The 16,727-nt window shown below is 38.9% G+C and overlaps 1 protein-coding gene across 3 annotated transcripts in view; it reads right to left on the bottom strand.

Annotated features, from left to right (window-relative positions):
- Positions 1 to 16,727, bottom strand: part of RGL1 (ral guanine nucleotide dissociation stimulator like 1) — a 216,200-nt gene that overhangs the window by 60,734 nt on the left and 138,739 nt on the right. For all 3 annotated transcript variants that reach the window (XM_023533244.1, XM_011364549.2, XM_011364550.2), the window contains one exon: positions 15,105 to 15,313. In XM_023533244.1, the coding sequence (XP_023389012.1) occupies positions 15,105 to 15,313 (209 nt within the window). The remainder of the gene's footprint in view (positions 1 to 15,104; positions 15,314 to 16,727) is intronic.

The raw sequence follows: 16,727 nt of genomic DNA on the forward strand, positions 1-16,727 counted from the left end.
ACCAGCATTGGAATCAAAAATTCTTTAATGTTCAAGCTAGGTCATTTGAGAGTCCGTTTCATGAGATTAAGAGTGTTTCTTTGATGTTTCCTGGACCCTCTCATAGCTTCTCATCAAAAACCAAAATCAAGTTCAATTCATTTACTCCAGAGAAGTAAATAAAGGGTGTTTGAGTGTGTTTAATTAATGGCAGTAAAATAGCTACGGACAAGCCTGTCAACAACGTCACCTCCAATTTCTGCAAAGCCTCGCCAGGATTTAAGATCAAAGCTTCAACCTCTTAAGGAGACTTACCAATGAGCAGCTGCCCTTCTTTGCATGATAACTCATAAAACTTAAATTAAAACACAAATTGTCAGAATGACTTTTAACATGATGTTCTCTGTACTGCCTTAAGCAATTATTTACTGCGGCCTAAAAATTACTAGAAAAAGAAGAGAAAAAAAAACCATAATGTTTAACTGGTTGCTAATATTTAAACAGGAAACAATTTTTTTCCAGAAGGGATAAATATATTATTTGGAGCCCATCTGGGCAGATGAAGTGTTTAACATGCATTTGAAGGAAGACTCAGGGGCATTTGTGGTTCAAAGAAACCCTGAGATAAAGTTGTCTCCGGGGACAGTCTTTCTGGTGGGGTGACTTTCTACCATTTGCTCCCCAACAGAAAAGTCTCAGTAACCCCAGACCAGGATGGGGGTAACCCTGAAGGACTTTTCAGGCTCTACTTGATTCTGGTAAGTGATCCAATAATAATAGCAATTAATAATTATCAAAAGCTTGTTATATGCCAGATACTCTGCTAAGCACCTTATATGAATTTTTTTTAATTTAAATCCCATAATAATCCTATAGGGTGGAATTATGATTATTCTGATTTTAAAGATGAGAAAATGATGTCCAGAGAGCTTAAGTAATTTGCCCTTGAAAATGCAGCTAATAAGTGGAGCAGGGACTTGAACCTTGACAGTCAAACTTACAAGCTTCTGGGTTACCGCCCTACCACACAAGCTATAGCTATTCTGTTTATTTTATGTCTCCCCCCACCAGGTTATAAATTCTTTGAGGTTAGAAACCTTGAGCTTTTCATTCATTCACTAAGTCAAACATTCTTTCACTCATTTCATCCTCATTCAATGAATATTTCTTAAGGCCTGTCCAGGTACTAGTCTGGGCATTGGGGGATACAGCAAACCAAAGCCACTGATTTCATGGAGCGTGACTGTCAAGGAGGGCGACAGGAAACTAATAATTAGTTGATATATACTAAGCCAGAGAGTGAAAAGTGCAATGGAGAAAAAGAAAGCTGGTAAAAATGATCAGACATGACTGGAGGGTCAGAAGTGTCTGCTTCAGGTGAGGGGAGGTCCAATGTGAATAGGACAATTAAGTAAAACCCTCCAGAAGGTGAGGGCGTGGGCTACATATGCAGTTTCTCCCCGGGAAGAGTCTTCCAAGCACGGAGGAGAGCTGGTGCAAAGGCCGGGCAGCGGCGGAGGGATGGTGTGCTTAAGGAACACCAAGAAGGCCAGAGACGAGGGCGCAGAACAGAGTAAGCCAAGGGAGAGAAAACCAGGACATGGAGGTGACAAGGACAGATCGTGAGGGCCTGGCAGGTCATGGTAAGGACTTTGGTTCTACTCTTTTATCCTGCTTCCTGCTATATCCCCTGAGCCTGGACTAGAGCCTGCTCTTAGTGACACTCAGTAAACATTTGCTAAATGAATTGATACCTCTACTTCCATGAATAAAAGGCAGGCTGGGGAGGGAAGAGTAGGGAAGAAGCTACTCACTGGGGATGATGAGAGAACAGAGCGGAGGAAGTCAAGGAAACGGAGACCTCACATGAAGCTGCTGGCTCAAAGACCTCTGGGCCTCTGCTTTCCTAACAAAGCCCAGCCTACGAACATCAGAGGCGTTTTCCTTTAACCGACCTACAAAAACATAGGTCAGGTATGAGAAAAATGTTCAGAAGCCGACTGTGACTCAGGAGAGTGACACGGGCGAAATAGCCTGCAGATGTCTAGAACACCAAGTAAAGCCTTGATTAAGACTGTGGACTGAACCCTACCGATCAACAAGAGGGTTGTTTGTAATCACTCTAAATAGTATCCTCCACAGTAGGCACCTCTCCACCCGAGTCTGACCTGAGAACTGGGTTGCAGCCACCAAGCCCACCTTGGAAAGCTCGTGCTGCCACCGTGGAGCCGGTTATTCAAGGACGGGACAAAGGGGCCAGCATGCTTTCTGCTCATAAGGTCTGGTTCTCTAGGCGAAGTTTTCCCATGATTAGAAAAAGTTAGAAGACTCAGAAAGAGCATCCCTCTTCCCCTCCGGGCATTTGTTGTGAAAAGTCCCCCACCTTCCTTGCCCTTGGATTCACATCACTCCTCAGTGGTCCCTGATGGTCAAGGCAACGTGAACGGCCAAAAAAAGTACCTGGTATTTCTGTTCCACTTGACAGTTACAAAATGCTGTAAATTTTCCTCGAGAATACTACCTTTATCGATAACCACAACCCCACAACTGCCTAAAGAGGAGACCAAGAAAAGGATAAAGATTTTATAATCACTATTCATACAGAGAAAGAAAACAGAAAGGTGTCTCTTGCTATAACTTATTTCTCATCTAAATTTATAGTTATTTCCTAAGCACGACGGCTTTCGTGCCCTGGCTGTACGCTTTCTTCTACTGTCCATTCCAAGGCCTCACCAGCATTCCTCTTCTCTGGCCCATTTTCTGCCCCTACAGCTGGGCGGCTCACCGGTACCTCCTCCTTCCACTGCCAGTTCATGACAATTCTAAACAATCGACTGCAAACACACGTTGTTAGCACGCTACGAGCCTGAGGCTGCAGTGAAGGACGACAGAAAACAAATCAGGCCCCGTGCCAGGGAGCAGGCAGCACGCTGACGATCGGAGCATCCGTTAACAAGTCAAGATTTGCTCAGGTTTAAGATGAATTAATGCCGTATTAACAAATCGGTCCGAGCCTGTGGCTCGGTTTTCCCCAACCACCAAAAGCTGCTACTGCAAAGCTTTTCAAGAACCTTGTGAAAAATGCTACGCAAGGCCACGCACAGTGAATATGGGGTTAAGATCATGGAATCCCGTCATGGTGAGGACTGCTTTCTCCTGTGATTACAAAACCTCAACAGGGTGTCACTCTGTCTGAACTGGCACTCACCGGCAACCTTGGCAGAAACCAAAGGCAAAAGAATTATGTTTCTCAGGACTAAGGGCCTGATATCATTCTCAAGGACTAGGTTTACACACACACACACACACACACACACACACACATACACACAGAAATGTCAGAGAAAAGTGATTAAAAAAAAGCATAAAGTAACTCAAAAACAGCCAGTCCCTTTTCCTTTTAAAGATTCAGAGATAGACCTTGTATTAAACCATTAAATTCACTTTAATGTAATTAATGATTTTACTTTTTGGAACCATAGTTAAGATATTTGCCCCATCATGATATATAAACTAGGAGCAGTGCCCTCCTCTGACCTGTAATGGCCACCTACCTGTCCCTTATCACCCATGCTAGGGAGACTTTGCTTGGGCAGAGGAGGGTCATAACCCAGCATCCCTTATGGATGGACATACAGATATCTGAGAACCCCAAATAGTTTGCAAAATCTGACGATGAGTTTTTACCGTAGAGAGGGTCCACGGTTTTTAGCAAATTCTTAAAGGAGTTTATGATCAACCCCTCCCACCAACTGCTGAAAGATGGTCAAAAAAACGGCATTAGATTATGAAAGCTGAATTTAAAATTTTCCAGTTACCATTCGAAATACATGCTCTTTGCCTTTTAATTTTTTATCCGTTTTGTTTTTAGTCTCCAAACAGAAGCATGTTATTTTAAAACCTGCTGGGCAATTTGGTATTCTTTTCTAAAAAAGAAGAATAACTGCATGTCCTGCCTCCCTTTTCCAAGCGAAATCTTTAAAAAAGAGCTACTTCACAGAAACATTTTTATCTCATTTCGGGAACAGAAGGTTAGCCTGGTTGTGATCTGTGGGGAAGTCTGACAGCATCCGTTAGTGTCTACTTTAACAGGCCTATTGCTGCCACCTCGTAAAGCTAGGGTTCTGCAGTCACCACATGCTCCCACAGAGAATTCCCACGGTGCTGCTGGGTGACGTGGGGTCTGTTTGGCAAACGTAAGTAAAGATTTACCAGAGACAACTGACCCAGCAGAGAAGAGAACTTATTTCCATTTTCCCTCTTGTGATTATGGTTGGCTGTAATTCTAAAACAGGAGCAAATTAAACTTTTCTGGTCAACCCAAAGCAATAGCACAGATACAGGGAGAAAGAGTAACATGGTGAGGCTAAGCCCCATCCTTTGTGTCCACCCGCACTTCCAGGAGTGTGTGTGTGGGCTACAGCTGAACAGGCATATTATCCTGAACAAAGCCAAGGTCAAAGTCAACCAACAACTGACCTTCAGCTTCCTTGAGCCCGTGAGCTAGCACTAAGTTTTTGGAGGCAATCTCCCTCACAAGAATTTCTTGTTTCTTATCAAATTGTGAACAATGTCTCTAATAAATCAAAAAGTGTACTGGTATTGTGTTAGTTTTCTACTGCTGCCACAACAAAGTACCGCAAACTCAGTGGCTTAAACAACACAAATGTATTAATTTATAGTTGTATAGGTCAGAAGTCCAACAGGAGTCTCACCGAGCTAAAATCAAGGTGTCGGCAGGTGTTCCCTTACAGCCTCTGGGATATAATCCATTTAATTGTCTTTTCTAGCTTCTACGGGCTCCAGCTCTCCTTGGCTCGCAGCCCCCCTCCTTCATCCTCAAAACCAGCAATACGGCATCTGACTCTGTCTCCATTCTCAGATCTTTTTCCCTCTTTTTTTGCCTCCACCTTTCCTGTGTAGGGACCCTTGTACCCACCCAAATAATCCAAGATAATCTGCTAATTTTAAGGCCAGATGATTAGCAACGTTAATTCCATCTGCAACCTTAATTCTGCTTTGCCATGTAACCCACATATCCATAGGTTCTGGGGAGTAAGACTGGATGTGTTTGGGGGCTGCTATTCTGCCCGCCAGAGGTGGGTATGTAAACTATTATAAATGTTAAGTCTTCTATAGTTTTATTATCTAAATTGTTTTTCTGCATCTAACAAAGAAAGAACCAGAGAGAGCATGGGACCTTCATGAAAGGCACACTCTACAAAAGTTTTCAATGTTTTTTTTTGATGTTAGAAGCATTTCGATACCCAAAGATTCTCACAGGCCTTGTTATAATCCTCTTTTCTTTTTTATCAGAAAATATTTTCATATTCCTCACAGTCACTGGAAATATGATCTGAGTCCAATTTATCTTTCAGCAATCTGCCTTCTTTAAAAAACTCATAACATATACACCATTCAAGGGTTTTCTTGCCTAAGGGGTCATGCACATACAAACCTAGAGAAAATCTATTTAAACTCATCTGCTACAACAAAAATCTTAAGAAACGGCCTCCATTTTCTAAGAAATTCTCGCCTTAGTCAGACTATCCAGTATGTCTGTATTTTGAACTAGAAAAGGAAACAAAGCAATGTGAGAATTTCCTGAAATCCTCACTCTGTGAGTGGGATGAGCATCCTGGAGCCAACTGACTAATAAATCCCAACTTTTTCATGCACGGTGGGACAAAAAACTAAATGGATGAACCACTCTATCTGCTTCCACTTGATCTTGTGGGGAGTTGGCGGGGGGGCGGGGGGCAGAGTTGCTAAAATAAATTAAGAAAATAGTATGGCATTATTTTGAAAAACTTTCCTATGTAAGTAATAGAAGTGAGACCTAAAAAACTCTTTGAAGAAGCAAAAGTGTAGGAAAAATTGTGTCATGAATTTAATCGTAACATTTAATTTAAGCGTTACTTCTGTAAGAGACCAGCACCTGAAGGTGACGTGTGGTCACCAGTGTAAGCTGCTGTGAGGCCCCCGAAGTAGGTGGATTCCAGTATCTGCTCCCTCGAGCGCCCTCTGCTCATTACTCCCTCTCCTCGGGCTTGTAAGAGCAGAGGGAAGATATTAGAAACCTCGCCTCCTATGAAAAGAGAAGAGAGTAAGGGAATCCCAAGAGCACTGCATGTCAGCACAAAGCCAGGAATACTTGGCAAGTGCCCAGCCTAATTCTAGAACGAAGTAAAAAAACTTAATTATTTTTAAGTGAGGTTTAACAAAAAGTAATTTGGAACATATTGTATGCATCCCAAAAATGCTTACCCAGCTTCTCATGCTAAGAAAGCGTTTGAAAGCTGAATGGATTCGTGTTATAAGCTTTCGAAAGGAGGTTAACTACGACAACCTCGCTGCTCCCAGGGCAAAAGCATTTCTCTTAAAAGTGCCCATTCAGTCAAGAAAATGACATCAGCCACAGACAGGGAGAAAATATTTGCAAAAGACATATCTGACAAAGAACTGTTCTGCAAAATATACAAAAACTTGTAAAATTCAACAATGAGAAGAAGAAGAACCTAATTAAAAAATGGCCCAAAGAGAACTTCCATTTCTGGTCCATCGTGTGAGGAGCTTAGATGTAAGCACGCCATCCTGATGACAAGTAAAAAGCTGAACAAACTGAAAACACAACAACTCTTCTTAGAACCATCACAGAGGTCAGAGGGCAAACCATTACCCCCCAAAACCTGAAACGACAGGAAGACAGGTATAGAGAATCCCTCCTTATTGGAAAATAAACCTATACGGGAACCAGAGCCCGGGCAGGAAAACCCAAACTCTGATGAATTGCTGGAGCTCAAGTGTGGACAAGTCTGAGAGACAAAAACTACAGACAAGCCACCACAGTAAATATCAGAGAAAAAATCTCCTGGTTCTTCCAGCAACGGAAGGGAAAAAGAATCATTTTGAAATATACCAGAGCACTCTGTTCTTCTTAACAAGGCCTGCCCTCGGGGGACACTAGTCAACCAGAGCCTAACCTGCTGAAGTTTTATCAGAGCCTAACCTACCTAGAGAAGGAAAATACCCATCTCCAGGCCCCCCTACGCCTCCTTTCCCTCAGGGAGGAGAAAAAAAAATCAGAAGCGCTGATGAAGTTCACAGTCCAGGGGCACAGGCTGACCATAACACTGAAATCACAGGACTACAGAGCAACTGAGAGTCAACTCATCTTTGACAAAAGAGCTAAGTCAATACAGTGGAGCGAAGATAGTCTTTTTCACAAATGATAGATGATGGAACAACTAGACATCCGCACGCAAAAAAATGAATCTAGACGCAGAATTTGCACCTTTCACGAAAGTTAACACAAAATGGATTACAGACCTAATGTGAAACATAAAACAATAAAACTTCTAGAAGTTAACATAGGAGAAACCCCTTGACAACCTTGGGCATGACAATGACCTTTTAAATATAACACCAACGGCATGAATCATGAAAGAAAAAACTGATAAGCTCGACTTCGTTAAAATTAAAAGCTTCTGCTCTGCAAAAAAACCAGTGTCATAATAATGATAAGACATACCACGGACTTGGAGAAAGTATTTGTAAAAGACACATCTGATATGAGACTGTTATCCAAAATATACAAAAACTCTTAAAACTCAACAATAAGAAAACAACAAAATTAAAAAATGAGCAAAAGGCCTCAAAAGAGGCCTCACCGAAGAAGATACACAGAGGAAACACATGGAAAGATGTTCAATACTATATGCCATTAGAGAGCTGCAAATTAAAAATACAGTAAGATACCACTATACACCTATCAGAATGCCCAAAATCCAAACACAGACAATAGCAAATGATGCCAAGGATATGGAACAGGAAGTCTCATTCACTACTAGTGGGAACGCAAAATGGCACCGCCACTTTGGAAGATAGTTTAGCAGTTTCTTACAAAACTAAAAAACTCTCTTCATATGATCCAGCATTCTTGCTCCTTGGTATTTACCCAAAGGATCTGAAAACTTATGTCCACACAAAAACCTGCACATGGATGTTTATAGCACCTTTACTCATAATTGCCAAAACCCGGAAGCAACCAAGATGTCCTTCAGTAGATGAATGGATAAATAAACTGTGGTCAATCCGGACAATGGAATCTTATTCAGCAGTAAAAAATGAGCTACCATGCCGTGAAAGGACAATGAAGAAGCCTTAACTGCATGTTACTAATTGAAAGAAGCCAATCTAAAATGGCTACGTACTGTATGATTCCAACTATATGACATTCTGGAAAAAACAAATCTATGGAGGCAGTTAAAAAAAAATAAAAAAAATCAGTGATTGCCTGGGATGGGGGTGAGGAGAAAAAAATACAAATAGGCAGAACACAGTAAATTTTTAGGACAGTGAAACTATTCTGTATGACACGATAGTGTTGCATACATGACATTATACATTCGTCCAGACTCACAGAATGTACATCACCAAAAGCGAACCCTAATGTAAACTATGGGCTTTGGGTGATAATGATGTGTCAATGATTGTAACAAATGTACCACTCCGGTGGGGGATGCTGATAGCGGGGGCATGTGCGGGGGCAGGAGGTATATGAGAACTCTCTGTACTTTGTACTCAATTTTGCTGTGAGCCTAAAAATTCCCTATGAAGTTTATTTTTCTAAAAAAGTACACAATGAGCCCTCACTGCCTTGCCAGTAACAGTACGAGTCTATAGATTTATTTCTCTCGCCCACTAAAAGTAGGCAGAGGCTGGGTAATGTTCACTGTTGTGCCTTCCAATGCAAGTGCTTATAAGGGCGTGAATAATAATAACTATTGTTTATTTGTTAGACAAACAGTTCCTAAGCACCTACTGCCAGATACCATTCTTTTCTAAGGGTATGAAAGTGAACAAGACAGACATGGCCTCTGAGTAGGGGAGACAGTCCAGAAATAAGCAAGATAAATAAGAAAAGATCATTTTCAGTGGTATGTGCCATGAAAAAAGAAAAACTAATGGTAATCTCCTAAGCACTTAATATTGGCCAGCCACTTTACCAATAACTTTATATTATCAAACTTAAACCTCATAATAACCCTCTAGATTAAGATTATTTTTCATTCTCATTTTATAAATAAGGAAATGGAAGCTAGCAAGATGAAGTAACGTGCCCCATGTTGCAGAGCTTGTAAGGGGGGCAAATTGGACTCAAATTCATTTTCTGACTCCCAGCCCTCATTCTGGACCACACATAAATCTCAAGACTAAAAAAAAAGACAGGAAAACTGCTTCTCCCATAAAGTATCCTAAAACTCTGAAAGGAAAGGGCATCATATTTGGCATTTATGACAAAGTCTGTGGAAATAAATAAAATGTTTTCATTTTATATTTGATCAACTCCTCTATGCTGCAGAGGAACTGGCTTCAGTAGAGAGGACAGCTCCCTTTCTCGCTGGCTGTCGGTGCATCATCCTTTTACGTACGAAGGTGTTACTACTCCAGATGTCATAAAGTATGGATTTAAGATTGTTATCCCCACAGTGGCAACATATGTGCATAAATCCTCCCAAGCTGACTCATTTGTATATGGCCTGTCCTCCAAGAAGAGTCCTCTTTGGGAAGCAGCAGATTCAGGTTAAGGATCTGTTCTGAACACATCAAATAAACAGAAACACTCCAGACACACATATACAACAGTGACCTTTGACGGCCCATGACCTATGTAACCTCCTAAGATCACTGGCCAACATCCAGTTTTCTTTGGGTTATTTCCACCCACCCACCCCTCCAAATCCTGTCCCATTGATTCTGTCATAGAACTTAGCCTTTATCTCCCAAGAACTCTATCAATTTTAATTGCATACTTTTATTTGTATGCTGATTTAATGTTACTCTCCCCTACTAACCATTAAACACAAAGAGGGCAAGAGTCATGACTGGTTTGTCCACTGTATGGGGTGTCCACACGACACCCCATATAGTGCATGGTACATATTACACACTTGGTAAATATTGTTTGAATAAATGAATGAATGAATAGAAGCGCTGATGTTCAAATGAATTGCTCACAACTGTGTGAAGGGAGTGTCCCTCAAGAAATGCAGTTTCCAAGGAAAATCAATTGAAGTAGCAGAGAAAAGGATAGCTGAAGAGGATTCCCAAATTGCCCTTTACATATGACATTAACAAATTACAGGAAGTGATATGGTACGCTTGGAGAAAGCTTCCAAGCCAGGGAAAAAAAGTGGTTTTAATTCCAGCTCTACCACTTGCTGATTGAATGTTTCTGAGTCTCAATATCGGCATCTATAAACATGGGAGCGATATGATGATAAATGAACTAAATGAGATAAAGTCTGTGAAAATGTATGGCAAGCAAACATGGGGAGAAGAAATAAGTTCAAAGACCCACTGAATTAGTCTCTTCTCTGTGACCTAAGCAAGCAAATTCAAGCCAGATTGGTCTTAAAGCATAATGTTTATGGATAGCTTCAACTTTAATCCTCTCCAGAAGTCTTCCACTGGGAGAACTCACTTGAAATGAAGGGGTAATTCAGATTATTGCTCAGTCTTTTCCAAACTGTGACCTGAGTGCCATTAATGACTTAGCATAAGTTCCTGGAGACATAGTTCACCCCTATTCTGCTTGTTCTTGAATTTTGCATACTTCAGATATCATAGATGCAGATCAGAGAAAGAGAATGATCAAGAAATATTCCAAGAGTAGCTAACGTGACAGCTGTCTGAGAAAAAAAAAAAATCTAGATATTTGTCAAACATTTTTTGGTTCTCAGTGAGAATTACTAGCTGACTTAAGTTTCTCCTTACATTTGATGCTAGGTATTTTCAGTAGAACCTAACTCTCTTATTATTCTTTTTTTTTTTAATGGCATGGTGGGAAGAATACATTTTTAAGTAGAATGCATGTTTGAAGTTAGAGAAGATAAAATCTCAAAGCCCCAACACAAATAGCTAAGCTACAATTCAAACTTTCTCTTAGATAAAAAGGAAGCCAGTGAGCCCTAGAACTAACTCTGAGCCATGGTGAAAAGCACAGAAAACAGTATTCCTTGTGAATCGTTGATCACCCCAAGTACAGGATAAAGCAAATACATGGAATTGGCCACCTGGGACTTCAAACCACTGTCTACTGGTCAATCACAAATGCTCATATTAACGGAATTAAAAAAAAAAAAAAAACTATAAAAAGATTTTTTTTAAAAAAAAATCACAAGAAGCAAATAGTTCCATGAGAGAAAAGCCACATGATTTGGTCTTAAAGAAAATCAAAGCTTGATTTCAAATAAGCTTTTCTCTGGGGAGAAATAAACACTGTAGCATCTGCCTTCAATCCACTCTTGACTGGATAGGATTAGTACATCCTATAATAACTGCTCAGTGTTAAATTCACAAAAGATAAACACTCTATTATTAAGAAACCAAAAGAAATCATTTTAAAAATTATACCGGCGACTCACAAATAGGTCTACCATAATTTCCTAATAAGAAAATAGTATATCAAGTTTATCTTTGGGAAAGGTAAGTTCATGCAACTTAATAGCTTACCTTCCAGTTATAGACATTAACCCCCACTCCAAATCAATTGAAGAATCTGCATTTTGGTTAAACTGAAACAAAGATTAACATCTGGTCATGAGATCTAAGTGCGAGTAGGAAATGGAGTGAGAAAGACATATTCGTGTTGCGTATGTATCTGGACAAATCCAAATTTCTGCACAGGAAGCAAAATAAATGGGATTTACTTCTCTGAACATGTTTGAGTTTCATTTTTACACCATCTTCAGTAATTGTCTACTCGTTTTATAAATGTAAGCCTTATCTTTTGCAGGAAAATATTAAGTTCTCAGGGTGGACCCAGGTTTTGCAAGGCCAACATATGTAATTTCAGGGGTGCTCTCTAAGAAAAAGAATACAATATTATAAATGTAAATTACGTAGAGGGTATTGCAAGAGAGGGTCTCTGGAGGTTAAGTACCAGCAGCTTCACAGTAAATTCACCACAAGGGTGAGAACCAACCAAGTCTTATATTTCTTCTTCATCCATATGGTATCTTGCAGCACTGGGTATTTTATAGGCTTCAGTATTTGCTGATTCCACTAACTTCAGAACCAAGAAAAAATTATACTATGAGATTAAATTCAAGGCAAGCCCTAGCCCATACACATGGTTCAAGATAAGCCTTAACTCTTCGTTCGGTTATACTTTAAATGACAGTTTGAATTAAACATAATTTGAATTCATGTTGATTCTATTATTTAATAATTGTCATCTAGTTAATATTTTAAAAATCCAAAAATGTCTACCCACTATGATAGGAGGACAAAGAGATTTTTTTTTTAATCATTCAATAAAAGCTGGATGTACACAAGTCACAGACTAAACACTCTAGTTCCTGTGCGTGTGTCCACTATTTGTGGTGTACAGCTGGAATCCACGTGCACTCCGTAACCGACTGTGGCCACAATAACTGCTCAGTGTTATCAATAAAGTTACCCCAGAAGTTATCCCAGAAGTAGAAGAGGTCACCCATTCAAAAGAAAACTTTCAGGAGTTTCTGATGTGTTGACCTATTTCCTCATACTGCCTGACAACAGTTAGCATAGTGCATCCTTTTTATAAATATGAACTAGTAAAGAGAAAATTCATATAATTCCTCAGGTTCTATTTCTGGGTGAGAGGTATTATACAAGCAAACAAACTATGAAAGAGATGGCTCACTAATCCCACAGGTTATATTCTAGGCTTAATATTTTAAAAGTGCTGCTATGCAAAAATCTGCAGAACTTTCTACCTAAGTCCAGAGTTATAACCAGATAATGTATGATAAAGGAGAGACATTTTGTGAATGTTCCTGAATATAAACATATAATCCAAATAATTTCACTCCGTATGCATTTTTGAGGAAAATATCTTGAGAAAAACCCACTGTTATCAATAACCTTTTCCACACCGGACTAGAACTTGATTATTAAAGGCCTCTCTTAAAACTGATAACTATAACTGTATGAAAAATATTTAAATGTCTTCATAAAAAAAGTAATATTAATAAACAACTTTTAAATCTATGGGACCAATCAGGAAAATATTTCCAACACATGATAAGCAAAAAACTAATTTTGTTAATATGTAAAGAGTTAAAATTAGATGATCAATAATTAGATGACAATAGTCCAAAATAAAAATAAGTAAAGGATATGAAAAGACAGTTCATAGAAAACACGAGGCCTGATAAGGATGCTAAACCTCATTTATAAATGTAAGAAATAAATATTTTAAAACAATGAGCTATTTTTCAATGGACAGATAATGACAGAGATGGTTTCAATGGTAGAGCTAAAAATACCCGCAGTTGATAAGGGTGTGGGGGGAGCGTGGGGAGAGGCACACTCATTCTCTGGGGAGGGCGGGAAGCGGGGGTTGGCGCAAGTTTCTGGAGGGCCATCTAGCAAGATCTTTCACATTTGTAACACATTTTAAATTATATATTTTGACCAATCAATCACTCTTCTATGAAATTATCCTATAGAATTCTCAAACAAGTACTCAGAAGATACTTATTCAAAGATGCTCTTTGCAGCATTGTTTAAAAATTCAAAAAACAAATTAAAAGCCTGGAAAGAGCTTAACTGTCCATAGAATAATCGATGCAATAAATACTATAAAGCTGCTAAAAAGAATATGGTAAATCTATCTACATGTGCTGATTTTGAAATAATAACATGTTTCTTGAACTTTCAAAATGCCAGCCACTGTTCTAATAAGCCCTTTACATATGTTAATTCCCTTATGAACAACAAAAAACTAGATATACAGAGGAATAAAAAAAGAAAATTGCAGAACACACTGTGAACTATGTATTTATATCATATATCAGTATATATGACGTAAATAATAAACATCACATATAAACACATATTATATATAATATATACATATATGTGTATATGTATGTGTATGTGTGTCTGTCTGTGTGTGTGTGTGTGTGTGTGTGTGTGTATAAACATACCCAGAAAATTTTGGGAAGAATTCAAAAGTAATGTTTTACAGTGATTACCCAGGAGCGACGGGACTGGAAAATGGGATTTGGGTAAAAAGAAATATTTACTTTTATTTTTATAATTTTCTGAATTGTTGGAACTTTTCATTACATACTAGTCTTACTTCTATGTTTAAAATGTTAATGTATGTGTTCTGCCTGATTAGACTAAGGTCTGTTTAATTTTTTTCTTTCTACTTCTACATATTTTTTAAAACCTAATAAAAGTTATTTGGGAAAAGGTAGCAATATAAGAAAACATGAATGTTTCTTTTTGTATCTCCCTATAGTATAAGAATTTTTAACATGAACACATATTACTTTCAATTTTTTAAAAAAAATATCAGTATTCAACAACTCCAACACAAACATCCTATCTCATTTCCTTTCTTATGCAGGAAACCCAGAATATAAGGATTTGGATGAGAACACTCATGACTCTAAAACAATTGTTTAGCTTACGGGTTTCTTCCTCCCAATAGCAAGTCGATTCAATGAAAATTTTAAAAGACCCAGTTTAATTATAAATAAAACAAAAATAAGGGGGAAACATAATTATTGATGTATGATTTACAATGTACACTGCTCTACTATATGGAACATGTGACTTAACACAGACCAAGGATGATGTTTATGTGCATATTCATAAAGCAGCCGCCACATGGTGACAGTTGATAGTTATTATCATCATCATTACAGCCACTGCTCATCAGCTGCTTTCTACGGATCTAATACTGAGCCCCATACTTCACATATATTAGCATATTTAATTCTCACAACCACCCAATAAGACTCCTGGTTAATTATTCACCGGAATTATATAAAATTACAAAAATATAGAGAAAATTTTAGGGTGGCAAGTAGTAACTGAAATCTATAAACTTTGAGTGTAGATTTACTGTATGTACACCTAACTCTGTTCTAGATTTTCTATGAGATATCTTTATCAGAAATAGACCATAAAGTAGCTGAATAATCTTCATGCCATTTGTTCCAAAGGTCATCCCTTCAGGTTAATCTTTCCTCATACACCTCTCAGCATTTCAGAGCCTCAGGCCTTCACTCTGTGGACAGCCTTCCGTTTCCAGCACCTCTTACACTCCTGCAGGTTCTTACCTGTCCAGCAGCAGCCCCAGCACTTCTTTAGTGGAGGCAAAGCCTCTGTACGTGGACAAGAAGATGCTGATATAGGTAAAGTCATTGTCCCCAAAAGCCGTCAGCAGGTTCTCCACAAGCTTCTCCAAGGTGCCAGCTTTTATGGTCCTGATCTTACAGGTCTCATACTGACTGACTGTGTGTCCTGGAGGCAGCTGGTCCCCTTCAACCTGTACAAGAAATTCACAATTATGCTCAGGAGAAATGATTCCCTAGGGAAAAAAAAAAAAATGAAAACACTGAAATAGTTGAAACGCGCCTGCCATGTTTTCTCCTGCTCTTATTTCCCTATAAGTTAGGCAAGGCCATCCCCTCACCTGTGAGTGTAGCAGAGTGAATTGGGGTGGCAGGGCAGGGGGTGGCAAGGAGTGTTCCCTTCCTCTCTAGAAGCAGAGGTATTATTTCATCATGGTTACATTTGCTTCTGTTCACTATCCTATCAAGAACTAGGTTGTTGGCATATCGTATCAAGGATGATCACTATGACCCCAGGATCGAGTTTAGCAAACATTATCAATCATTGTTCCATGGTAAGCTTTCCAACTCATTCTTAGAGACAGCTCCCACAGTGCCAACTCATATTGGCTTTGGAGAGCTGATTTTTATATTTTTAGGATTTACGTGAACCAGCTGACATCGTGTTGATAGTTTGAAAACTCAGTCATGGTAGGAATATGTTTCCCATGGAATCCTATGGAGATCTGATCATGATCTGATGTTCTTCACTCCGTGGAAGGCAGTATACTCCCTGATTCAATATCATCAGCAGTCAACAGAGTTGGCTGTAACACGCAGCACCGGGCTAATGACTGGGGAGTAACAGAAAGGGTGGGTGAGTGAATGACCTCTGCCTTCTAGAAACTTGCAATGTATAAAAGAAGACATTTGTTCATGAGAAATAGCTGTCACATGAGAATGAAACTGTGAATAATATTGGCAGGTATAAGTGCACCTTGGAGATATAAACCATAATACCTAAGAACTGACTGATAAAGTGTGATAAAGTCTATAAAACTTAAGAACTATATATTAGGGAAGAGAATTAAAGAAAAATATGACTGTGCTTTACATTCTGCAATAAATCTGTGCCTAACAAATTATATAGAGATACAGTTTTCAAATTTTAACTTGTCCTTCGTAGGCACTAGAGAAGTGATGTACCCAAAAGAGCTTTTTCTAAAGCACATAATCATTCTAAGTGCTGCAAAGAATCATTAGGCAATTTCTCTGAACTTTAAGTTTGAATTGTTTTATACCAGATTTTCCTCAGTTGAAATAATCGGACTTGTGAAAACTAAAGAAAAGGGGCAGAGAAGAAAGAGCTGAATCTCTAAATGATGACACTGTGCCTGTCACAAGTTAAAGTGTTGGAAGGAAATCAGCAGGCGAGATTCCTTTCTGTAAGACCGAAGTGGTGGCAGTCACTTTCAGAAGAGAGTTAGTTAGAGCAGCTTAATGTCACCATGGCCTAACTAACAGGAATTAATAAGAAGGCTCTAGTTTACGTGGTAGATGACTTTTTTCTCTTCTTTATTTAATTTTGAAAGATATTTTTAGTTTACTAAGGAAAGGGATCTGCTTCAG

The sequence above is a fragment of the Pteropus vampyrus genome, unplaced genomic scaffold (assembly GCF_000151845.1).
Source record: "Pteropus vampyrus isolate Shadow unplaced genomic scaffold, Pvam_2.0 Scaffold98, whole genome shotgun sequence".
Classification (NCBI taxonomy): Eukaryota; Metazoa; Chordata; class Mammalia; order Chiroptera; family Pteropodidae; genus Pteropus; species Pteropus vampyrus.